The 27,773-nt window shown below is 42.0% G+C and overlaps 1 protein-coding gene across 2 annotated transcripts; it reads left to right on the plus strand.

Moving 5' to 3' along the window:
• Window positions 1–94: 94 nt before the first annotated feature.
• Window positions 95–27,773, plus strand: LOC306937874 (zinc finger protein 516-like). 2 transcript variants are annotated; one of them, XM_079521886.1, is made up of 5 exons: window positions 95–181; window positions 19,331–20,910; window positions 22,615–23,934; window positions 24,182–24,246; window positions 24,934–27,773. In XM_079521886.1, the coding sequence occupies exons 2-5, from the start codon at window positions 19,518–19,520 to the stop codon at window positions 24,982–24,984; spliced, it is 2,829 nt and encodes a 942-aa protein (XP_079378012.1). In that variant the 5' UTR covers window positions 95–181; window positions 19,331–19,517; the 3' UTR covers window positions 24,985–27,773. The 2 variants fall into 2 exon arrangements, with proteins under 2 accessions (XP_079378012.1, XP_079378011.1); XM_079521885.1 differs by lacking the exon at window positions 95–181 and adding an exon at window positions 557–1,060.

A 27,773-nucleotide genomic window follows, 5' to 3' on the forward strand; every position in this document is an offset into this window, starting at 1 on the left:
GAGATGAAAAAAAATACCTAGGCTATTCTTCTGCACTGTAATTGTACTGCTTCCGTTTCTGTTTTTTTTCTCTCTCTCCAAATTTGTATTGTAGGCTATTCAAAACTGCCTTTATAATAATGATGCCGGAGATGGTCTGACTGGCAGTTCAGTGTGCTTGAAGAGTTCCAGCAGCCCACAGGTGATTGATCTAAAATTTGATTTAGATTCTAAATCAATGGCACAAAAAAAAAACAAGGCACATGGCATGCCTTGGTTGATGCTGTGCTGCTGTGCACATGGTTTACCCTTAGGGTAAACCATTTACCCTTAGGGTAAACCATCACACTATTGTCTGTCTGTCTGTCTGTCTGTCTGTCTGTCTGTCTGTCTCTCTCTCTCTCTCTCTCTCTCTCTCTCTCTCTCTCTCTCTCTCTCTCTCTCTCTCTCTCTCTCTCTCTCTCTCTCATATCATCCATGGTCTCTCATCACCACTATTTAACCTTTCCCAAATTTCCGCTCGAGTTTGATGTTTTGGATTGGACTAAGCACGAGCACGCGAACGAGAGCGCGCGGTCATTGAACCAGAGCTGCGCGCAGAGCGAGGCAGCGTCCCTCTGTTCTCAGAGTCATTCGCTCGTGTTGTCAGGTATTTCAATCCAACCTCTACTTTTTCTTTCAATCTCTCTGTCGCTCGCGTGATTTGCCCTTGGCTTCTGTCCCGAGAGAGAGAGAGAGAGAGAGAGAGAGGCTCAGCAGCAGCAGCAGTTGTGCGCTGCCTGGGCTGGCCAGTGTCTCGCGCCGCGCTCAACCCAATCGGTGTCAAGTATGACAGGGCTTTAGAAATTGTTGACCTCCCGAGTCCCGACCGTTAAACGTAGCTGGCTGTGCACGGATGGACGGATTGATGGATGGATGAGTAGGACCGAACAACAACAGACAGTGGCACACAGGAACACTCCGCGCTCACTGGAAAGCTTCAGACCCTAATCGGAGTGTTGGATATTCTAATGTTGACAACTTTTTTTTAGCCTTGTGCTGTGCTATAATTCTACCCCATGGGCTGTCGTCTAAACACAAGGTAAGGATCGATCCTCGTACAATAGATTGATCTATTCTATGCAGTGAAGTACAGGTGAAGTAATGGGCGGTGCGTTGGTGGCATGCAGATTGCAGATAGGCTACTAATCGAGATCATGTTTTGAACCATGTAGGCACAGCGGCACTGTGCAGTGCATTGTAAGTTCTGGACGGGACGGGTTGATCAGCCGAATGTGTATGAGGGCGAAAGTTGTGCTCCCACTGTCCCACAACATCAAACAGTGTCCAGCAGCAGTGAGTGAGTGAGCCTCATATAGCACTGGAACAATGATAGCCGATCGACAAACTCACAACGGGTCCCACATTAAGGATGCTGGCCGGGATTTAGTGCTTAACACAAGTGGCATGACATGCTGATGTCTCTTTGCTCCCATACCTTATTATTGGGACGAGGGGACATTGGGACAATGAGTAGCCTAGTATAGGCCAGGCATCGGCGTGTGTACAATGTCAAGGCTAACTTGTGGTGGTATAGTGACTATAGTGAGAGGCTCAAACAGGACAGACAAGGCTGCCATTGTACAGGATCAGCAGCGGATTACTAGAATTCCTTTTCTGTCCACTGTCTGAATGGCCTCTCAGTGTGGTGTCATGACGCCTGCCTCTGTTGGTAACGTCTTTATTTTTGCTCTCTTGTTGGAAACATACTAAAAGTGCTCGTTTGCAAGCAGGGACCTCGTGACATGATGCCCCAGGTCCCAGGACGATGTTGTATAGAATGTCCATCGGGGCACATTAGACCCAAAGTGTCAACTGTTGTTATTAATAATGCAATAATGCCCACAGCCAAAATGGTGATACAGTACATAGCGTTACTTGCGGTTTAATTACTGCTCGTACTGTAGGCTACTGGGCCTTTTATTATTAACCCACAACACTATATCTGTTCTATTGTCTGATGATGAGTATAGGCTAACCATCAGGGGATTATAGCAAAGACTGACAGGCTGTAGATTGAAACACTATATGAAAGACTTGAATCATTACAAAAGTAGGCATTCATTTTGTATTCCACCGTAGCCTAATAGCCTACTTCAGGGGGTGCACAGACAATGCAAATAGAATAAGTACAGACTTATATGGGTACCCCCCCTCTACCCCACACCATAACCCTTCACAGACACACGTACCCCTCCATCCCCCGGGTGGCCAACATGTGGGGAGGTAATCCCAGCTATTACAGTAATCTCCTCAGCATGGCGATCAATAGGGTGGGTGTGTGTGTGTGTGTGTGTGTGTGTGTGTGTGTGTGTGTGTGTGTGTGTGTGTGTGTGTGTGTGTGTGTGTGTGTGTGTGTGTGTGTGTGTGTGTGTGTGTGTGTGTGTGTGTGTGTGTGTGTGTGTGTGTGTGTGTGTGTGTGTGTGTGTGTGTGTGTGTGTGTGTGTGTGTGTGTGTGTGTGTGTGTGACAACTGACAGACGAGTGGAGGAGGGACTACATTTGTGCCAAAGAAAAATTATTTAATCATCCAGATTAGATTAGGTCAGGAGGACTAGGGGTCTGGGGATGGGTTGGAGGGGGGGGACATTTGTGTGTTGGGGGGTGGGGGATATACCAAAGAGGTTAAGATAGTCTATTCCATGTTTCATCAGCTCCTGGCTGTTGAGGTGTAATATATATTGTTTACTGTAGAATAGATACAGTAGAATGAGTGTCAGGCGTTGACTTGACACTAAGGGTTGCTCACCTGCAGTTAAATACAACTTCCAGGCAGGTGGAGGTTGCCATCAGGTTGCCCGACTAGCAGTGCTTTGTGAGGGGACGCAACCGTCTATAAACACAACACGAGATATCTGTCTAAACACCTGAACGTGGCCAGAGCGCTGTCTTCTGGTCTGTGGAATGTAAATTAAGAGCACTATTTACCTCTAATAAATGTGCTGTTTTCACTGTTGCTACACTTAAAAAATTGAAATATCAAGTGTGAACCCATAGTCATATTTATTCATATCTATGTAGGTATTTGGCATAACAATTTAGTTATAACATTTTTATCACATAGCCCCAGAAAGTAAAAAATAAGTTTTATAATGGACACTTTACTTTTCGGGCAAGTGGGCATTACCTTAGGGCAAGTAGAACGTGACCTGTACTTGTCTGACGGGCAAACATGCCTCTGAGACCTTAACGTCAACCCCTGAATTTGATTGAATGAAGGTTTATTGTGTTAAGAAAAAGAAAGAAAGAAAAATCTCAGTCACATAATCTCAGTAGTGGTTTAGTGAGTGCTTTTAATTGTCTTTCTCCCCGAGTTAGACTCACAATCCTTCCAGAAACTTTAAAGAGACACTTAAAACCTTTTAGAACATTAATCCTTAATGTGATTACTATTTAGTTAACATAACGTGTGTGTGTGTGTGTGTGTGTGTGTGTGTGTGTGTGTGTGTGTGTGTGTGTGTGTGTGTGTGTGTGTGTGTGTGTGTGTGTGTGTGTGTGTGTGTGTGTGTGTGTGTGTGTGTGTGTGTGTGTGTGTGTGTGTGTGTGTGTGTGTGTGTGTGTGTGTGTGTGTGTGTGTGCGCGCGCGCGCCATCCAGTAACATGCTAACACATGCTAGCTAGTACCCTTGCTATGGTAAGTAATGTGGTGTATATACAACTGGCAAACTGTGGCCTTGTGGTTAGAGTGTCTGCCCTGAAACTGGGAGGTCGGGGTTCGATCCCCGGCCAGGTCATATCAAAATGGGACCCAATGCCTCCCTGCTTGGCACTCAGCACCAATGGGTTGAATTGGGGGGGTCAAATCAACTAATCAAATGATTCCCGAGCGCGACACGGCTGCAGCTCACCGCTCCTTGGCTACGGCTCACTGCTCCAAGAGATGGTCAAATGCAGAGCACAAATTTCACTGCAGTAACGTGTGTGACAAATCATACGACTTTGAACTGCTTCCGGTGATGAATTCCATTATTATTGTGTCCCCTATAGCATTTTTTTCCTATGGTATTTGATGTGAATACGATTAATATTAGCGCATCATTTTGTTCTGATTATTCACTGAAACTTCCCACTGACTGATCTTGTTCGTTTTATTGCATTTACTTGTTGCCAATGCTAGACCTTAAAATTAAATTGAATGCTTTATTTGGCCTATCATGCCTTTAAATCTCTGGGTGTGAATAGACGTTCAAACAGTACATGTACGTCATGGTTGGCAGTTTTATGGGGGAAGAGCTTAAATTACTCTTAAGTGCATGATAAAAGCAAACAAACAAAAAAATAAACTGTCCCTTTAAGTCCTCAGAGCATAACAGGGGTTGAAACACAGTTGAAATGTGTGCAGATGGGAGATGGGAGAGATGAGCAAGGGAAGGCGTCCACAGATCCCTCCTGTTTGGCCCCTTTGAGACAGAGGAAGACGAGATTGGATGGATCTCAGAGAGTCAGGTTACTATAGCTCCATTCTACTCCACCGAGGCGACGGTGTAAAAGATGCAGTACGCTATGGGAAACCTAATCCAGGCCCTGCTGCCAGCTGTCATTCTTGTGCTCCAGGGTGAAATCGCTAAGCACATATCACTTTACTCTTGCTCAATCCTTACCTTAACCATAGCAGGGAAATGGGAAAATTGCCCCCTAGGGGAACATGTATTTTTGTTCTGTTGTACATGTTGAGAACAAAGGAGCAATCTGGGCAGTGGACAAAAACATGGAGGCAAAACGTAATACTCATAATATCTTAATACGTATTGGCTAGTATGCCAACACAGTCTTCATCGCGTTGCCCTGATAAAGACTACATGTTTTCCCCTCCCATTTTGTTGAGTGCCCGGATCATTCCTTTATTTTACTACTGATTTTTCCACTGATCCAGGAGCACCACCAATACTTCTATATTAGTCATTACTTTATTACTCTGGGAGGGATCCTTCATCCTTGGTTGTTTTTCCTCATCTTTCTCTGCAGCTCATCATACAGTATGTGTTGATTATCCATTCAAATTGACGTTTAAGTTCGACACAACAAGCCAAACACTCTGTCTTCAGAAGTGATATTGAAACAAGATATGATTATGGTGTCGAGTTCTTTCAACCATTGCATTAGTTAAAGATTAGCCTAATGCAATCATGTCTATCATTGTGAAGTCTGAAGCAAATTTAATGAATTGAGAATGAATTGGATAAGACGGCAAAGGACTGGATAAGCGATCAGTGATATAGATCTACTGTATATGTTTCACGAGTTTTTAAAGATGATTTTATTAGACTAGATCACTGTTTCCCAATTTTGTTATGGGTTGTGAGTAAATATCTTCTTTTTCCGACATTAAAATGAGGAAACAAAGTGACGCGTTGCCGTTGTGAGCTTGTAGATCTGCTATTGTCACAAGTTTGGGGAAACGTACAATCTTTCGTTTGGGTTATTTGTGGGGATAGAAAACACATATGGGAGCCCCAAAAACACAAAAGAAATGGAAAAAGTTGGATTTTATGTTATAGGTCCTTTAAGTATCCACTGAATCTTGATATTTTCATGATGACAGTCATTCATTTTTTGTGCAACAAACTCTCACCCAAAGACAGAAACTAGGGGATTTTTATGTCATCATCAGGCCAGTACATTGGCCAGACACCTCGTTTTCGGATATCGGTACCATAAAAAGGGACAAAGGTTGCATGTTATTTTTGTATTGCTACATGTCTGTAGTTTCTGAAATGTTATAGCAATGACAAAATGGCAGCTGATTACTTGTTTTCGCCCCTTACAGTATGTGATATATTGTGAATGGCATAACTCGGCAACTAATGGGCCGATGCTAAATTTAGCAAATAAACAAAAAAATTAGCTCAATTATTTTAGTAGTTTTTTATTATCAAAATAATCACATCAGTCTTAACTCATTAACTGTGTCTCTATGAGTCTTCACACACTGCCACCGTTTTTACTAATCTTTCAAGACCCACAGAATATTTTGTTCTATGACTATGTAAACACCAAATGTCTCAAAAGAAAGAAGAGTCTCCACCTTCATCTGGATAAAAAAATGTTTCCACAATTTTCTGTTCTTTAGTTATTGGCAGTCGAATATAGCTTGTTTTCACTAAGAACGCTGTCTTAGAACAGAAAGCAGAGTATTCTTATAAATACTATACTAAACCATCTTGGATTTGTTTTGATCACGTTTTTTGACTTTTTTCTGTTGTGCTCTGATCCGGAAGCTGTAGATTAACTCACAGGTTGCGGAAGAGCCCCTTCTATCGTAAACACTGAAAACACCAGCTGACGTCTATAGACGTCAATCATTGGATTTGAAATTACGTCTATAAACATCATTGTCAGTCAATGTTTATATTGAACTACACAACCTCTTCCTCATCAGAACTGTCCTGTTCAACTGTAGGCATTGAATCTTTGTCAGGTTATTGGTTTGTACAGTTCTGGAGTTTGCAGAGGTCTGTGGTAGTAACTTGCATAGTTTATTTTACAAGCCCAAAACTCAATGAATACAGGGGTTGTGCACATCCAGTGCATTTCTAACTATCCAACATCTCTGGTCTCTGATCTCTGGTGCAGATGGGTGAGTCTGCAGAGAGCATCTGCATTTGAGTCTGGTAATTGGTACGGACGGCAAGGAGAAATACACATTAAAACAGGTCGTTTCGAGGAAGCAATCTGATTGGTGTGCACATGTGTGCGTGCATGCGCCACCCCCCCTAGCAAAATCAGAAGGAGTTAGATGAGTTGTAGGTGTGAGGCCAAGTAGTAACATGATCAGTTTGTTTTGCCTTTTTTAAGACCGTTGTGGTGCTATGGTACCATACCATGAGGTGCATGCATAGTCATAGTGACATTGGATGAGTGCTCCAGCTAGAGTCCCCAATGTGTTGCGACTGGCCAGTGAGGAGATCCTGTACAGAAATTGTGTTCTTTGGTTGACTTTTTTGATTACTTTAGGGCTTGTACACACTGCACGATATTTACTCCGAGCTACGAGAAGATCCAGTGCCGATAAAAGCGCTCGCCGACGCCTTCCCGAGCGTTTCTGAATATCTAGCAGGTTTGATATTTGGCTGTCTCGCCGACTGGACATCATACAGTATGCACTTTATTACAGCCAATGTGAGCCACAGACAGAAGGCCTGTATTACAGCCAATGTGAGCCACAGACAGAAGGCCTGTATTACAGCCAATGTGAGCCACAGACAGAAGGCCTGTATTACAGCCAATGTGAGCCACAGACAGAAGGCCTGTATTACAGCCAATGTGAGCCACAGACAGAAGGCCTGTATTACAGCCAATGTGAGCCACAGACAGAAGGCCTGTATTACAGCCAATGTGAGCCACAGACAGAAGGCCTGTATTACAGCCAATGTGAGCCACAGACAGAAGGCCTGTATTACAGCCAATGTGAGCCACAGACAGAAGGCCTGTATTACAGCCAATGTGAGCCACAGACAGAAGGCCTGTATTACAGCCAATGTGAGCCACAGACAGAAGGCCTGTATTAGAGCCAATGTGAGCCACAGACAGAAGGCCTGTATTACAGCCAATGTGAGCCACAGACAGAAGGCCTGTATTACAGCCAATGTGAGCCACAGACAGAAGGCCTGTATTACAGCCAATGTGAGCCACAGACAGAAAGTATGTCTGTCTGTTTGTATCGATAGATGATAATATACTGTATACCTTTATTCCGTAGGTAAATCCAGGTATCATAGGTAGCTATATTAGCCTAATATAGCTACCTATGGTATATAAACCAACGCATGTCACTTGAATAATGTTAAAACGCAGGGCAAACATTTGGACCACCACGTGCGCTGTGTGTGTGCGTGTGCAGAGAGAGAGAGAGACGCAGGCTGCGTCCTGTCGGTCTCGCGCATGTATCACGGGATCCTGCACCCATACGTGAGACGTCAAAATTAATTGAAATAAAAAACAAATGTAGCCTATATGTATCGGGTCTGGATCGCATCATCTTGCAGTGTGTGATCCCTAGTCGGCGATCAATCATTTAGTGTGAAAACCACAAAGATATAATGACAGCCGATTTAAAAAAAAAAAGGCTCCAGTGTGAAATACATAACGATCTGATGACTCGCCAACAACTTTAAAAGTCCTCCAATATGTAGGGTCCGTTAGTTGCTATTTTGTCACTGGAATTGCAATAATATTGTCACACTTATTGTGAAGCCGTCGGCCTCGCTGACGTTTATTTTGGACCCAAAGAGAATGGATTCAGTTTTACCCAGGTTTAATGTTAGTTTGTTATTTTGTTATCAGCGAACCTGCAATGATAGTTTATCAGCAAGCCTAAGAAACATAGAACAGGGGTTATCTCAACGATTTTGGCTGGGGACCCCCGGAAATGCGCTGGCCATGTCTTGCAACCCCCGCCCAACCCCCAATACAAATTGACCGCTACAATAATACATCATAAATAAATACTGAAACCAGATATAATCATTAAGGAAACTTTATGCATGTACTGTGTGTAATATGTAAACTATTGAAAGTTGAATGTGTGAATGACAAATCGAGTGGCAAATTGAACGTCGTTTAACGTTGTTTAATGCAATCAGATGGGACTTTTCTGTTTGGATGGGCTTTTTTAAAATTTCTTTTGGAGACCCCCCAAAATAATTTGGCGACCCACCGGGGGGTCGCAACCCACGGGTTGAGAACCCCTGGTTTAGAACAGTGCTTCTCAAAATAGCAGATCTACACGCTCACAGCGCGTCACTTCGGGCCACGCCGCAAGCTTGTACATCTGCTATTTTTGTGTTTGTGTTTTTTTGAGTGGTGTAAACCACTCCTACAAATGGCTTTGTTAGTTGAGTGGTGTAAACCACTCCTACAACTGGCTTTGTTAGTGCAGAAAAAATGAGCATGGTTGCTATGTTCACCCTGTTCACCCGGGTGTGATTTCATTACGTCAGACATGATTTCATTACGTCAGACAGGCTATATAAGACCTTACACCACTCAGTTCACACGGGTGTGATTTTTTTACACACAAATCTTCTCTTCTGGGGGTCCCTGACACGAAACATATTGAGATGGGGGTCCGCGGCCAAATACATATCATGTTGGGGGTCCTTGGCATAAAATCTTTTCAGAACTACTGATTTAGAATAATTTGTAGAATCATTCTCAGGTCTTTAATGGGTTAACTTCGGTCCGGTTTACTAAGTACTGTATAGTGGGTCTTAAACTGAAGTGACATTGATGAATTCCAATTATCAAAGTCTTCTGTAGCACCCCTGGACCTGCCTCACGGCACCTACTTTGAGAACCGTGCACTGCTCTATCAATCTCTGCCCAGGTAGGGCTGCATTGGCCATATAAGGTACAATAGTAGCCAAAACAACACAACCAGTTATTTTTCAACCTGGCCCTACAGTACACCAAGACAAGTCTCTTCACCAAACCATATCAGATCTACAAGCTCACAACACGCATTGTGTGACGCGTTGTGAGTTTGTAGATCGGCTAATGTTGGTGAATAGTATAAAAATTACATATTTACGTACCGTTAATATGATAAAAGGTGCTATAAAGTAACAATGTAATTCAGGGGTTCCGTGGATGAAAAGGTTATTTACAGCGATAGTAAGTGAAAAAATAGCCAGCACACACAATTTACAGTGGTGACCTGAGCCATTTTTTTTGAGAACCACTGTGATGGAGAACCAATGATGTTCAGACACTCTGAGAGGCACAGGACAGTCTGACATAGAGAAACGCAACGGGAGACAGAGAGAGGGAGTCTGAGCCGACTGCACCATGATAATCTAATCCCTGTCCAGAGTGCTTTTTTTAGAGAGCAAGTTAATGCCCACAGATTATACTCCAGTGTCTCCCACACTGGCCAATCCACGCTGAAATGAGCGCGGGTCCATAGCACTGTGCTCTAAAAAGATGTGTGATGTGTCGATCAAGAAAACATTGATTAGTTATAGCCTGTGTGGTGTGACATTTCAAAAAGCATTTGAATGAGCCTCTGCCCCTTGTGTGTCCAAAGTTATATGCTGTTCGTTGCATGTGAGTGACACCGATGTTTGGTATCCAAAATGGATTTTTTTTTGGTGTGTGTGTGTGTGTGTGTGTGTGTGTGTGTGTGTGTGTGTGTGTGTGTGTGTGTGTGTGTGTGTGTGTGTGTGTGTGTGTGTGTGTGTGTGTGTGTGTGTGTGTGTGTGTGTGTGTGTGTGTGTGTGTGTGTGTGTGTGTGTGTGTGTGTGTGTGTGTGTGTGTGTGTGTGTGTGTGTGTGTGTGTGTGTGTGTGTGTGATACAAAGTATATTATAGTAAGTACAAACATGGACAACTTAACCCATCAAAAACCGGTAAAGCATCTGTGTCATTTTAGATTTTGCCGTTGGCTATTCAGATGTGCCACGCTGTGAGCTTGCACATCTGCTTTTTTTCTTTTTTTTTCCTTTACGTTTTCCTTTTACATCTTGAAAAATGTTGAAGTGTGAGATCTAGTGATTTAGAAGGCATTTTGCAGAATGGGCCTCAGGTCCTAATCTGTCTATTGCCTTCTGTTGGACGAGGCACATCTTTGATAAAAGGCCACTCACTGAGCCGCTCATCTCATGCAGTGGAGAATAATCCCTGTATATATGTTGTGTAACCCAGGGGACAGTTGAACAAGGCGGGGGATGGGCCGGGGATGTGTACAAGTTTGTGTGCGCGTGCGTGGCTGTTGAGCTCATGTGGCAATCTAATCTCTTAGGTACATTAGTGCATTCGGCCCTAATGCTGTGCTATTTTACTATTTTTCACAACATTTAAGTCATTAGGGACCCACTGTCAACCATTACGGATCTGCTTAACTTCTCAAAAATTGCAGTTAAGCCACCTTGCCTGTGACCCATAAAATACCTAAATTCAAAACAACAATACAAAATTAAAGTAAATCTATTTTGTTTTTTTCTGTACAAAGCATAAAAAAACTCTAGTTAAACATACTGCGTAACATTTGTTTAAAAAGTGTTTTTTCTCAATGTAAAACATATTTAGCTGTTGAGCATGCTACTCATGCACGGTTTTGGAGGGATATCAGTAGAATCAATTTTTTTTGTACTTTATGAATAAGGACAGTAAATTAAATATGTTACAAGAGAATATGACAGAAATACAGTAAACACTTGAACAATAAGAAAATAAGAATCCTTTAGTACACTACAGCAGAGTTTCTCAAAGTGAGTGTCCTAGAGTGCCGTGAACCGTGATGCAAGTCCAGTGGTGCCGCAGAATGCTTTGATAATATTTGGAATTTATCAATATCACTTCAGTTTAACCACGTGGACCCTCTATGAATGTACTGTACTAGGTGCGTTCTTTTCAATCTACACAAAACCTCTTCACCAAAAATAGTAGATCTACAAGATCGTGGCTTGTAGACCACAGGTGTCAATTACAATGTTATTTAAAGACCAAGATCATTTAAAATGCTGAAAATTCAAATAATGTTATAAACCATTCTTCTCATAAACCATAAATATGTACATTTTGGAAGTGTGTGTGGACAGATAAATCCTCCGTGCACCAACATTCGGAAATCGTGAATACATTTTGTAATGTCAGGAGAAGAATTAAGAACCAGGGAGAACTTCCCTGATAAACTCACCCAAGAAAACCCTGTATAAACAAATACAAAGATATCGTCGATATGCTTTTAATTTCACAGTAGCGTTGGTAATATATCTGTTTTTAAAATAGACAAATACATTCAATACATTATGTATGTATAATTAATATTTTTTTTAAAAGCCACTGATGTTGTTGTCTACACAAGGACTATATAAACATCTGAAGTTGATCCTCATCTGCCCTACCTTTTAAAATGTTTAGCCTAAACAAACATCAAGTGGCACTATTAGTTAACCCATTTTGACCTGAGATCAGATTCTAAAAAATGTCTTCTAAATCCTGACAGTTCTCTGAAAAAGCTATGTTTCTGTCAGTCGGTGTCGTATGTCAGTCGATTTTTCAAAAATAGCAGACCTACAAGCTCGTAGCGCGGCACTCGGTGCCGCGCTATGAGCTTGTAGATCTGCTATTTTTCAATAGCTAAAGCATAACATAATGCTAACACCAAAAGGTTAATATTTACACTCTTGGGTGTCTATCTACACACTAGGGGCCAAGCTTGAAACTTACCATCTCAGTGGACGTCTGGATGCTGTACAATCTTAAATGGAGTTTACTTTGGACGGTAACATGTCATCGGTCCGACCAGTCAGACCATTACTAACACTATCCCAAACCCTAACCTATAACCCTAACCTCACAGGATGCCACGGGTGATTTTTAACCCGCAGCACGGGTGAGTCTTAACCGGCTACGCGGGTCTGACTAACGGGATGTCTGACTTATGGGCAGTCCCCCTTTGGACAGCTGTTTTGATAAGTTGACTATTATTTTGATCAATACACAGCCAAACTAAAGAATGCTGGAGCTGGGCGACACGACTTCAAATCAATATCACGATTATTTCAAACTTTTGCCTCGATTATGATTAATTAACGTTTTTTTAATGGAAAATAGAAGGTCTACATTAAGCTCACAGCACTAGCTAAGTGGTTAATCAGACCGGGTCATGTCGATTCATTGACATAATAAGACATGAAAAAGTATATATATACAGTATATAATCTTTTACCATCCTTCTCAATTAACCTACGATTATTGGTTCTAATTCTCAATGTCGGTTTCAATATAGTGTGGATTCATTGCCCACAGTGCTCCCACAATGGCCTAGGTCAGCTCTACTCACACAGTTCCATAGTATGACCCACATTTGGCATTGAACATAATGTCAAGATCCAAAATATTAAATAGCACAATATTTATTCATAAACATCCTACATCGTCTGTGATCCTGTCCTGAGTTAACCCTTTTGGTTTCAAAGCACAACAGTCAAGAGCCAACCATTTTAACTTCACTATTACTGTCATCCATGTGAGCAATGAAGCTGTTGGTACTAGTTTAGAAGATGACAGCTACCTGATAACCTACTGCACGTTTCCCGAACAGTGGATCAATAGACAGTACCCATTGTGGGTCACAAGTAAATATCCAACCATTTAAATGTATTTCAAGAGTTTCACACAAAGTGAAAATCAAAAATCTTCTGCGAAAAAAAGTCACAAAACATTGTTGTAGATCGGCTATTTTCACTAGTTAGGGAGTGGCCCAGAGCCCAGAGGGACCTGGTCCCTGTAAAAGAAAAGGTAAAAGGTTTGGGAACCATTGGCCTACTCTACTGTATGTGTGCTGCATCGTGTCAGGGAATGAGAGTGCCTACAGACCTTATGTCTTTTAATGGATTTGGACAAATAATGATAATTCCACTATCATAATTATTATTTATAACTAGGCCTATACTTTTAATGTGCTGGCTGCCATCAGTCTCAGTTTCAGACTAATGAGAACGTATTGCTTATTGTCCAATGACATGAAATGGCACAAGGGACGGACCCCAGAAAAAGACCACCCCAAAATGTGCCCTTTTCTGGGGTTTGAGCCCCTCCCCCCTCAGTGCCCTCTGCATGTTACTGCTTAGGCTTGCATGTCATCACTAAACACTATTCACACACACTTTCACAGGAATATCCTGACTATTCGTCGTATTTTTTGGGTGAGTGCACGTGAACATGTTACTTGCCTGATGGTCAAGTACTTTCGAGCCTAGTGTCAAACCCTGAGTAGAGGGAATAAAGGGAGGCTTCTGCAGGGGGTCCTCTCCTTAACCTCTAGTCACCAAATCTCCTTCCCACCTCAGCTGATCTACAGGTAGCTCACAATTACTGACTAAGTAACAACATCGGTTTTACTAGTTTAAGCTTTTGCAGGCAATGTCCACAACACATACAGTTAATTAATACGTACAATATGCATTACACTACAGTATCTAATTCATGTTTATTATACATTTTATTGTTGTGGAGAGAAACTGACACCGTTTTACTATTCAACTGAAATGATCGCTTTTAAATTAGATTTTGTTTACAGTATGTAACCAATTTACTGTGTATTTCTTCACTTGGGTTCATTCTCAAATAACTAAACTGATGAGCTTATACTGTAAACCTTTTTATTTGTGTTTCTCGTTTGTATAATTTGGCAGAAACAAGCAGGACCACTATTGTGCATGAAATCATTGAAAGGTAGCCTACTAGGTGAAGCTTAGTTACTGCCTATGGCCTGGAACACTGACATAAGGACGGTCACATGCTCCCTCCACTCAGGGGTATGCTGGCACATGCTCGCTACTGGTTGTATTTGGATGACTTCAGCACAGACGCACCCGTGCACCGCACACACAAACAAGACACACATGGTGCACTCAAGCATGGAGGCACGCGCATACACAGTATGCCAGATAGCATATTCCGTGTGAGGCTCTATCTCTGGCAGACGCTATTCAGAGAGACTTGCAGTGCGGCCGGTGATTATAGTACAGGTTCTTAGTGCCGAGATTAGCCATTAGCAGACTTACTGTTTAGTCTTGAGAGTGTTGAGGGAGTGATTTACAATGGCAATTTAATTTGTGTGCCTTTAGTGAAAAAGCATGCAAAGTGAATTAACCCGTTAAAACCGGGAAAGCGTCTCTGCATCATTTCAGATTTTTTCTTTTGCTTTGGCTATTCAAAATAGCAGATATACAAGCTCACTTCATGCAATGTGCGAGCTTGTACATCTGCTATGTTTGAACATTACTGAACAATCTCAAAAGTGTGAGAACTATACCGTACTTATTTAGAAGGCATTTGTGGAATCGGCCTCAGCTCTTAATGAATTAAGAGGCATTTTCTATTTCCAGTCCCCCCCAGCTGGGGAATTAGACCCACAGTTTTGTACATCAACAAAGCACACAAATGATACACATTGCACACATAGAACTCTCAAACAGACATTTTCCCTGCAAGCATATGTGTGTATGTGTGTGCACACACTCGTGTATGTGTGCGTGCGTACGCACTCGGACACATACAGAGACGTGCACATGCATACACACAGCCTCTCAGCACCAGTACCCTGACCATAGGGAGTTTGTGCTGAGCTGGTTTGGGACGTCAGGCTGAATCAATGTGAGGGGACAGCTGACTGGACATGGCTATTCATCTGCCAAAGAAAAGAGGTAGAAAGAGAGCGAGAGAGTGTGAGGGGGATTCTGAAAGAAACGAGCGAGCCCCCCCCGGAGCAACATGTTTGGATATCTGCATCTCGTTGCGGATCTCCTCTGCAGGGCTTTTCAGTGTGTCGTGGGATGAGAGCTGACAAGGTGGGGAAGATTTGGCAAATTATAGAAGCACACAAAGGGGGAACTGGAACGCTTAGGGCATTTTACATAAGATTAATACCATTATCAAACACAGCACCAAGCAAACGCAAACAAGTGTTTATATATATATTTATTATATATAATTGGTTATATAAAACCACAGCAACACAGGCTGTATCGCATTCGCAGGGCTGCTTTGCACAACAAACACAGAAGCACATACAGTGTAGAAGCTGCCACAACTCCATTCTGATGGCCTCTTTATTCCCATCTGTTGCCCCCAGCTCTCTGACTTCATCCCCATTGTGTTAACTCATTATGTTCGCCTTAACCTTAACCCCTTAATTGCCACCCTCCAGTTTCTCCTGTACAGTCCTCCCCCCACATTGGAGACGGCGTGCCACACAGCCCATGCACTAATCTGATAGCGTCTGCCTACCAAACACCTGCCATCTCTGGAAGAACTCTGCTCGCCCCTCCCACCTTTTTAGACAACACCAGTGGTGTAAAGTAACTAAGTACATTTACTTAAGTACAATTTGGATTATAGGATGAGGATTTTTCTTTTTCTATAACTTTACTGGAGTATTTCAAATTGTCAGTACTTTTACTCTACTACACTACATCTCGGATCCCTATATTGTACTTTTACTCCACTACATTTATTTGAAAACTTTGATTATTATTACAAAACAAACATACAGTACCCACTTCAGTTCAGCGCTATATATTTTTTGGCCATAAGAAATTCACCGATCTACAAGCTCACAATGCGGCACGGCGCGATGCATTGTGAGCTTGTAGATCTGCTATTTTCAAGGATTGCATACATTTTGAACTTGGACATTCTGCATAATGAATACTTTTGGCAAATTTTGATTGCCGGACTTTTACTTGTAATGGAGTTCTACATTGCAGTATTATATATTATTATATAGTATTATTATATAGTACTTAAATTGTGAGTATTTTATCCACCACTGCACTGGACAACACCCATTCTGGCCTTAAGTGGAAGCACACACATGCATACATGTGTGCAAGCAGGCATGCATGCCATACAGAACTTTATAGTACGAGTATAGTATTTCATGTGTATAACACATGCAAACACAGATACAGATGATAGATGCAGTGGCACACAGACCCCTCACTCCTAGGAAGTCATGCCAAAGACAGTCAACCTCTCTCTCTCTCTCTCTCTCTCTCTCTCTCTCTCTCTCTCTCTCAGTTCTGCAGATGTGCACAGTGAGTTTTCCCCTCACATTCAAAGACGCGGGTTCTTCTCATTGGCAGACGAGGGTTGTCCTTTGTGTCCCCTCACCCTCGGCCAGACATATATTCCAAGACGCTGACACGTAGGCCCGGGCCTCTTTACTCCAACAATAACTATCTCGGCCCCCCCAGTGAGGGGTGGAGGGCCAGACATGAGGCGATGTGACAGTTCTGGTGCGGCCGACACAATAGCCATTTTTTTTTCTTCCTGTGGCTGCCTGCCTGCCTGGGCTATAGAGCATGGTGCACTCTCCCTCACTATTGAAGCTTTGCAAATGGCCATGTTTATATATTTTAATCACACCGTTTTGCTATTTTTATCTTGGATGAATTCGGAGGAATGTGTTACTGGCTGACATTTAACCCATTAAAAGCGGCAAAGCATCAGTTATTTTAGATTTTTGCGTTGGCTATTCTAAAACAGCAGATATACAAGCTTGCAGAGCTTGTACATCTGCTACTTTTGAACATTTTTGAAAAATCTTGTGTAAGCGTGACAACCACTCAGATCTCAATGGGTTCAAGCCACATACGTTAATCTTTACAATGTGCAATACAACAGCATGGCTAGTCATTTCACTTATTACATATTAATTCTCACAAATGCATAGTGACAGAATCAGTGTGTGTGTGTGTGTGTGTGTGTGTGTGTGTGTGTGTGTGTGTGTGTGTGTGTGTGTGTGTGTGTGTGTGTGTGTGTGTGTGTGTGTGTGTGTGTGTGTGTGTGTGTGTGTGTGTGTGTGTGTGTGTGTGTGTGTGTGTGTGTGTGTGTGTGTGTGTTGCGTGTTTGCGTATTTTGTAAGATGAAGTTGGTTGATAATGGAATATTGATCGTGAATTAGAGTAGACTGGCCCTGGGGGCTGAGCCTGATTGGGCAGGAATGAATACATCTCTTCATGCTTCACCTCACACACTCAATTTAGGCACAGAGAACCAAGGACACTCGTGTGGAGACACACTCACCCACGCTCTAATGCGTACGGACAGTCATCGCTCATCCAGCAAAGGACAATGGCTATTCTAGATTCTTTGTAACACAATTGTACAATCTATCTCTCACACTCGCTCGTTTCTTGCAACGTCAAATAAATAAATGACCTAGTCTCAACAAAGCAATGCATGAAGTCAATATCAGACAAATGCTTTGTAGCGAAAACGAGCTGGGAACACCGGAAAATATGCACATGAGCAATAATTGTATATCTGCTATTAAAAAAATATCAGATTCATAAGCACACAGTGGGTCACTTCGTACCACGCTGCAAACTTGTACATCTGCTACTTTTGAACGTTTTAGAATGTTTTGGAAAGTGAAAAATATTGAATCATTTTGAATTATGAATTGAGAACTACTGATTTAGAAGGCATTTGTAGAATTGGCCTCAGGTCTTAATGGGTTGTAAACTTGTAGCGACAAAGTAATTGATTTGCTTGTAGATATAGTAATACTTTATAGCTGTACGAATGATCTTAATGATCACAATGTATTCCTTTTAGTGTCCCTCTCAAAAGTGGGAGAAAAGAAGAGAACTCAATACTTGAGAGAAATGTCCAGAACATGTTGTGAAACAGTACTTGTTTTCCCTGGTCCCATGAGCAGGCTTAAATCTCTCTCTCTCTCTCTCTCTCTCTCTCTCTCTCTCTCTCTCTCTCTCTCTCTCTCTCTCTCTCTCTCTGTGTGTGTTGAGGTTGGAGGTGGGGGAATTTGAGCAGTCAGCACTCTGAACAATCATGACCTTAATAAAAACGTGAAAACTACTCTCACTGTCTGTTGGTACAACAGGGTGCCAATAATTCACCACTTTAGAAGTTGAAAAGCCTGACTTTAAGATTTAACGGTGCTTTTGGTTTAAAACAAAATGTTTATCTTTTTTTTGTTTTGTTAAAAAGTTCAAGCTCAATAGTGATAATTACTGTAGTGTCTGTTCAGTACCAGGGGTATCCCTGTCTTCCCAACTCCTTTAAATACTACCTTAAAAACAACCTAAAATAGCAGATCTACAAGCTTATAAGGTATTGTGCTGCGATGTGTTGTGAGCTTATATATCTGTTATTTCTGCTATTTGTCGTACGACAAAGTATGTAGCCCTGTGTACGACGAACGCCCCTAAGTCACCAATCTAATTCAATCACAAAAGAGAACCCATATCAGCTTCGTTTTTGTATTGCTCCAAATTCAAAATTGTCTGTTCATTTATTTGTGTCATCACTTCCAATGACACGTGTTTATCCTGGAGTTCTCTCTCCTGATTGGATGCAATTACTCTCCTGACCTGTATTTTCTGTTTACTAAAAGAGCTGGAGAGACAGGGAGTGTCTCCATGTTACTGAGCAAATACTGTGTAATATAGAGCTATTTAACACACAACCAAAATCCTTACACCTCCCTTTAAATTTCTCAATCAGTTTTCTTAGACATACTGTACAGTACTTTGTGAATATGGTGTTACAACTGGATATAGGGCATTCAACTGCATTCCTTGTTAATTCAATTAGGAACACATTCGGTTTCTCTTCAATAGTGAATGTTTCCTGTGGGCTGAATGCAACCCCTTGACTGAAAAAAATAAACGTGTAAACATTCTACGTTACAGCATAGTTTCCATTGTTGTCTTAAAGCTTAATGTTTTATGTAAACGTTTAATTGCATTGCTGTTGAAATGTGCTATGCAAACAAACTTGCCTTGCCTTGTCAAAGTAATTTTGATTACTTATCCGGTTTGATCTGTTTTTGTCTTCCAGGTTTTCTGGTCAAGCACGAACAACAGTATGATACACGGACACCGGGATGGATACTAAAGCCATTTCTAACTCCTCCGTGACTCCCGTTTTGAGAACTTGATGACATTTAATACACGCACGTTGCAAAATTAAGGATTCATTGCACACCTGTGCTATTTGAGCCATACCCGCACTCTGGGGCCTAACAATGGAGGGAGACCAGAAGGCGGGTGTGTCAGAGAAAAGCACAGCTGTCGTGAAGAGTGAGCCGGAGGATGATGACACATCCGGCCATGTGTGCAGAGTGTGCAGCCGTAGCTTCCCTCTCCTCAGCTCGCTGTCCCAGCACATGAGGAGGCACACGCGGGAGAAACCGTACAAATGCCCATACTGTGACCACAGGACGGCCCAGAAGGGCAGTTTGAAGGCTCACATCCGAAGCCACAAGCTAGGCCTGCTCTCTCAGAGCTCGGCCGACAAGGAGGGGGATGGGAAGCTCGGGCAGAAAGATGACACTGAGACTTGCGATGGCTCTCCTGCATTCGCTGAGAGCACGTCAGACGAGGGCCTTCAGGTCAACGGGAAGGTGACGAGGAAAGGGCCCAAGAAAAAGGCCAAGTCCAGAGACGTAGAGGCTGCCGTGGAGGAGACGTCAGCTAATACGGATCAAACATCGCAGCAGTTGAAGGAGGAGGCCAAATCGGGGCCCTTTCCCTGTAGTCAATGTAGCCAGGTTTTCCCGAAGGCGCTGCTCCTGAAAGCACACATGAAGAGACACAGGGGACCCCAGGACCACGGCTGCCGGATCTGCGGTCGGCGCTTTCGCCAAGCCTGGTTCCTGCAGAGCCATATGCGCATTCACAAGGCCAAGGCCCAGCTGAGGAGCAGCAAGGACGGCGGGCTGCCAGCCACCATCAACGGGGTTCCCCAGGACCCGGCCTCCCTGACCAACGAAGACTGCGTCTATGAGCTGTGCGCCGGATGCGGTAACTTCTTCCACGACCGCAAGGCCCTGCGAATACACGAACGCTCGCACAAACCGAACAACGGCCGCCCTCAGAGCCAGCCCCAGCAGGATTTCGACGACACAAAGATCGACAAGACGCATTTCTTGGAGAGCCTAAATCTCGTACACGTCACGTCCGGGGAAAGTCCAGAGGAGAGGAGCCAGGGCGGGCGAATACCTCAGCTGGACCCAATTTGCAGTTACCAGGCCTGGCAGTTGGTTACCAGGGGGCGACTAGTGGAAGTCACGGAGAAGTACCTGGGGTGGGAGGAGAGACTTGCCGACGCCGAGGTGGCATATGATAAAGACAAGGGCGAGTATATGCCACTGAAGCAGGAGAAGAAGAGGAAGCAGAGTGATGTGTCTAGTTGCAACGTCAAGAAGAAGAAGAGCGATGTGACCGTGAGCCACAACGCATCAAACAGCTTGACTCACAACATGGGCGGCAGCAGAAAAATACTCAACCGTGGCAGTGACCGCATCCTGTTCAATGGCCTCGGACATGCCTTTTACGGGGCATTGCAGAAGCAGACGGTCAAAGAAGGTTTGTCTGCCACCAAACCAGCGAACAGCATCAGGAACCACGCCAAGGAAGGTGAGACTCACATAACCAACAGTGGTAGTAAAAGTACTCACATTTCTTACTTAAATGAATGTATCAATACTGCAATGTTGATAATACTTATTATGCAGAATGTCACAGGTTTCAAATGTATAACACATAAAAAAAAACTTTTGAAAATAGCAGAACTACAAGAAGTGGGTTTGAAATAATAATCTAAATCTACAAAGTAAAAAAACATATTCAAATAATTAGTAGTGGAGTAAAAGGTTCTGTATTTGCCTTGGAGATGAAGTGGAATAGAAGTAGAAGTATTGAAAATTATAGATACTTCAGTAAAGTTACTAAAGTACAGTACTTGAGACCACCACTGCATAACAAACAACAATACACTATAATACTGAAGTTTGGTGCAGTACTTGAATCAGAGCAGTGTACTATGGTGAAGAACTACCACTTTTTGCTCTATTGAATGAATAGTGTGTAAATAAATTCAAACGCTAGTGTGAATTAACATCAAGGTAGGGGGGACCTCTTGTGGTTTGTGCGAGAAATTACATCTTGACAGCATTTGAGGTTTGGATATAGAGACAAATCAAGACGTTTAGGCTCTTTATTCATTGTTTTATTGTGTGTAGGTTTTCTTTAAGGATTACTAGTTTTACAGGTAAAGCTCTTAAAACATTACTTTCAAGAGACACTGTATTCTGAAATAAATATCAGAAAATATCTCAAGTAACCCTCACTGATATTTATGAGAGGTGAATCATTTCACATCTAAATACACTTTTGTTTTTGTTTTGTTTATCACAGAACACAAAAATAACTATGCATTCATGAGGCTCGAACACATGTTGTGATGAATAGCTTACTCTAGCTTATGGTCACTCAAAAATAGTGCTAGTTTGTGATAGTACAGTATGTTTTCCCAAAACCTGAAGCATAGTAGTACGGCCAAACACCCAATCAGCAAGCAGCTACAAGTAGGCTATTTGAGTATGATACTAAACTAAACATGTATTATCCCCAGTGAAAGGAAACCTGTTTTATATATTTATGGTAGATTTGTTTGGTTTGATGAATGCTGTAAAATGTAGTCTGTTGAATTAAAACTCAACTCAACTCAACTTTATTTATATAGCACATTTTACATGACCAGGTCAACCAAAGTGCTGTACAGGTTCAAAAGAAGCAAAGAACAAAACAATACAATATAAACAACCATTTAAAACATGAAACAAACAGGCATTTAGAAGAAATGAAAGCAAAATGATACAATATAAGCAGACAATACAAAGGAAAAAACAAAGCAGACTATTGCACTAGTGAGGGGAACAGGGCTACCTCAACTGACACTAAAAGCCAGGGAGAATAAGTGGGTTTTTAAAAGATTTAAAAGTTATGATGGACTGGGCAGCTCTGATATGAAAGGGCAAATTGTTCCAGAGCCTGGGGGCAGCCGCCGCGAAGGCTCGATCACCCTTGGATCTTTTGTTGGTCACTATCACATCTAGTTTTAGCTGGTCGGCCGACCAGCTACAACAAATACTGGAAAAAGACACATGGTTTCAAACATTGAGGTGGTTTGAAAGCCCGACAATGAAAAGGTTCAGCAACATAAAATAAAGAGATTATCATTTTTTCAATCTGCAGGAGTTGCAGTATATTCTCATTTCTCATGGGAACAGTTTTGCCTCACGTCAGTTCCATTGTTCACCCTCCTCCTCTCTCCCACAGATGGAAAGAAACGCTGCGAGCACTGTGACTTCCACGCCGCCGACGCCTCCTCTCTCTGGTCTCACGTGCACAGTCAACACCAGGACATCATGGGTCCCCGCAGCAAGCAGACCACCATTTTGGATAACCTTAGTCAAACAAATTCCAAAGCCTCGTACATGGACTACCTCAGGAACAGGAGTGCCCTGCTTAGCCAGACACATCCATACACGGGTCCTGCCAGCCAGGAGAGGTCAGTGTCGAGCATTCAAACTGAAAAGTCAAAGGGCGCCCAGGTCAAGGGGCAGGGGGATGCCACTGTTGAGGCCGCTAATCTACTCAACTTGTCAGCATTGTCCGAAGGTCAGGGAGATGGCGCCGGCGATCATCCGGTGAAAACCGCAGGTCTCGTGAGACACCAGTGCCCGTACTGTTCTCACACTACCAATTACCCAGAGGTACTCTGGATTCATCAGCGGGTAGCACACAAAGTGGATGGTACTAGTACCCTGGCACCCAAGTGGGCACCGAGCATTAACTTCAAGGGATCAAGGACTAGTGGGGCCCTTTGGCGGCGCACAAGGGCTCCACCTTTCCTCGAGGGCAAGGATTGCCCGGCTCTGCCTGCTCCCAAAAGTCAGCGCACACAACCTCCGTGTTCCTCATCTCACAGCAGCAGCAGCAGCAGTAGCGGTAGCAAGCGCTCTGCGACTAAGACTCACGCGGGTGCGTCCACAAATAAGTCAAAGCTCACCACTCAATCAAAGGACTCGCAGTTTGTGGACGGCTCCTTGTCCAGTGGAAGAACAGCACCGCTACCTCAAAAGAAGAAATATGCGGAACAAACTCGAACGACGGACACGGGTAGTAAAGGCACCAACCACACGCACCAAGTCACTTCGTCGAGCAGTCGGGCGCATAGCAAGAGTGCTCCAAATACCCAATCGGCAAGCAGCAGCCCCAAGCACAGAGGCAACCGAGTCGCTGTGGAAGGGAATCTGGTTCCCCAGGAAGGCCTGGGCTTCATGTTGGCCAGGAATTATGACAGGACTCCGTTTCACGGGACAGCGGATCGAAGCCATCGCCATCCTCATAGCCAGACGCGTGACTCTTCTGCAGTCCCTAAGGGTCATGATGTGTGGTCTGCCATGAGCATGTGGGGGATGCATGGTGGCAGAGCATACTTAGATCCGGTCCTTTTTGCTCAGGGAAAGAGTGAGTCAGCTAGAGACATGCCAATGGACATTGATATTTTGAGCCTCTTGAAAAACTACAGTCCCCATGACCTGGCTGCTCTGTACCAACACTGGGGCTTTGTCGATCCCAGGTTCGATCCACAAGGTAAGGTAAAGCTAATTTTGTTTGGCATTTTATTCTCATTTTATTGTAATCCGATGATTTGCTGAGTGATGCTTTGATCTTCAGCTATTGAATAATTGCGGCATGCTTGGACAGGAAAAGCCGGCAGACAGTGATTTATTTTCTGTAGATCATTAATAAAAGAAACAGGAAAACCTAATGATAAGTATGTATTAATGTTCATAAGTTCATTTGAACTTCAATATAATGCTTTTCCTCATTTGTACAGCAATGTTACAGTTGAATGGAAATTTTGGAAGTGAAGTCCATTCCTCCTCTGAAGCTTCCAAACAGGTAATTATTAATCTCTTAATTTAATCAAGAGTGATGTTTTCATCATACTCTGTACAATGTGCCACAATCACATCAGAACTGCAATCAACTAAAATCACACGACTACCGGTGTAAAGGAGTGGGTGAAACACATACAGTTAGAGCAGGTCTAGAACAGGAAAGCACAGACAAATCAAATATAAAAATCAATTTACAGTACGATTTAGGCATTTAGCAGACACTCGGAGCGATTACAGTAAGCAATGTTAAATGCCTAAATTGTAAATTGCAATGTAAACATGACGTAACACAACACATGCATAGAAATAGTAATCTAGGACCATAGGTAAACAAAGAACCTATAATAAGTTTAAACTTATTTTTGATAAAAAATTATAATTATAATACATACATTTGTAATCTATACATTGAAACTATACAAACTATATGATGCCAGGTCAATGAACCTGGCAGCTGTCTACATAGCATTCTATCAAATCCAAAATAGATATTGTGTATGATAAAAAAGTGTATCATCACAAAGTACAAACACCATATGATAATGTGTACTGAACATTTAAAACTACAAAAAAGAACACACCACCGCACGCACGCACGCACGCACACTCGCACGCAGCCACACACACACACACACACACACAACGCACATGCACTTCATCTCTAACCCATTTCTTCATACTTGTGCAGGTGGACAGCCACTCCACTTCATCCTCAGGGTCTCTCCAGAAAGGAATGTGAAGAAATGCAGTCCTGTAACGCATGCTTCTGTCGTACAAAGAGCCTGTGGCTGTTAAAGGAGTCAGCCATAACTACTACTGAGGAGGACAGAGGCACGATGTATGCAAAGCAATGAGCCGGAACTTTGTAATTCCACAAAAACCTAGAAGGTTGTTTGGACTTGGACTACGGTATGCTACTGTTTCCACTAATTGTTTGTTAAATGTGCTACATGTTGCATATTGCAACACACTGGTGGATGTTTGTCTGAAGCACTGGTTCGCAAAAACTGGGTCAGGACCCATTTGTGGGTCACAGACCTTTATTTTTTAGTTTTCCTGCATTTTGTTTTAATTATTATTATTTCAAAGGATTGACAATTCACAATTTCATAAAAAACAATTCAAATATTTTGTAAAATACATTTAAAATAAACAATATCAAATCAAATAAATTCCATAAATTAAAAAAAGAAGTAGTGAAAATAGCAACGCGTCACATCGTGGCAATATTGTAGATTGTCTATTTTCACTAGTTTGGGTCCCGGATCGTCAAATTTCTCTTTTGGGTCTCGAACTAAATAGTTTGGGAACCACTGTTCCAAAGGAGCAGATCTTTTCACCCTCGTTGAGTAGCTGCTAGTTGGAAGGACTGGCCTATGTGAGACTTTCACAGTAAATCAGTGAGCATTTGACCATAGAAATGTCCATGAGACATGCAGAGTCATAGTCTATAGCCCATTTTGTCTAGATGCTATAGCTGAAGAAGTCACATTAAATATTTGTTGTACAATTAGGCAAAATCAAATCAAATACATTTAGATACAGTTGAAAATATTCTACTCTATAAGTTGAAAAACGTGGTCAGTTGACAGTTGTTGTAGTAGGCTACCTTTCACGCCACCTTTATTTGAATGTTTGTTTGTTTGCATATCACTACATTTTTGCTATGTTTTTTCCCCCCTCATCTACAGTATGCGAAAGTTAATATGAGCCTTTATAGCTGTGAAATATTTGTTTGGTTTAGGGTGACACATCCTACTATCTGTGTTGAAGGGGTAGAGTATGAAGGACTTGTATGTTTTCACATTGTGTTTGTTCTGGGATAGCAGTGAAGTTAACTTGTCCATGGCTCTCAGTTAATATTTGGCAAACAAGGCCTATATTTAAAGTACCATGTATTGTGCCAAGGCCGCATTTATCCTAAGTCCACAAATTAAAAACATAAAAAATAATAACAATCTGATAGCCAATTAGTTGTGACTAATGACATTTGGAATATCCCCCTCTGTTTTCTGGAACTATTTTAAGAGATTTCCGTTCCACTGCCTTTCTGCTCATTATTAAAATGGGTTAAACGTCATACTCACTGCTGGTGTATGTTGCTCTTAAAAGTTACTGAGAACTTGAAAGAAAGAGTCTTTACAATTTCCATGTCCTGTTTTTATTTTTAAATGCCATTTCATACTGTAGGTTCATATTGGTTCTATTTGTACACTCTCAGAGTTATGTGGGTCTTTGAAATTAAAAGGTTTGAGGATCTACTGTTGGTGCCAGGGAAGAAGCAGATCTGTGGCAGTGGCATTCTGGCCACTGAATTGATACATATTTGCAAATACCTCGTTACAAGTTTACCATGCCATTTGGAGTCAATTTATAATCCATAATCAAACTAGGAAAGGCAATTGATCGAAAAAAGAAAGAGAAAACAATAGAAAAATCAATTGAAACAACTTGGTTTAGGTACATGTTTTCTTCCATTATTTGCATGTGTCATGTGTCATAATTACCGCTATATGAAGAATGAATGTGGGGTTTATAATATTTTCTTTTTTACTTTAATGCAGTCCTCCTCGCACAACCAATTATTATTATTAAAAATAATGCTATTGCAATGAATGGTGTGACACTAATCTTCAATTTTAGAAAGTAATGGCAACATACCAATTTCATCATTATCCTTAGTTAGAAAATGTAGAAGAGTTCACACATTCGCAATCCACTGATGTCAGGGAAACTCTTTCATTTGCAAAGACTGTAAAGATAGTTGACAGTTTCAAATTCCTTTTGTAGATAGTTAGAATATCTTTTTTATGTGTTTTATGTTTGTATATGTTTTATGTTCAACATGTTGCTGTTTTATTACCACTCAATTTAATGCATTTGCCTCCGAATGGAAAATGGCCTATGCACTTACCAAGAGAGAAGCCATCAATTCGATTCAGAAAGTCACATGGGAGATACAGTAAATTCCATTATTTATTATTTAAGTATTGATTTCAATTGTTTTTCAACCGTTTGTGTGTAAAACAATGTTTTTGTATTGTAAAACATAGTTTTATTTTATTGTTGTTGTTTTTTTCTCCAGGAGTGGGAACTCTGCACTTGACATTTATAGGAATATTGTAGGAAATGTACATAAAATGTGACCTTTTCTTTCCGATACTTACATGCATAATATACTCATTTTACCACAATGGTTTAAATGCAAGGTTAGCCAGGACCGGCAACCCTGGAGCAAGTTAGCTTAATCCATTAATCAGGGATTGACACGGGTATGAGGTATCAAACTTGTGACCACTCAATTATGAGACATTTTCTCTTAATTATTGGGTCACCCTGTCACCTGTTAGGATATTGGTGCAGTCTGCACTACAGTGAAACGGCCGGGAGCTTGTGCTCCGGTTGATTTTTGTAATTGTGTGAATGTGATAGTTCAGAGCAATACAATTGTTAACTAAATTGCTATTTTCGCCGACTATGTTGTCTACTAGAGCTATGCAAATAAAACTTCTGAAATATTCACATTAA

This window comes from Electrona antarctica (assembly GCF_951216825.1).
Source record: "Electrona antarctica genome assembly, chromosome: 15".
Lineage (NCBI taxonomy): Eukaryota > Metazoa > Chordata > Actinopteri > Myctophiformes > Myctophidae > Electrona > Electrona antarctica.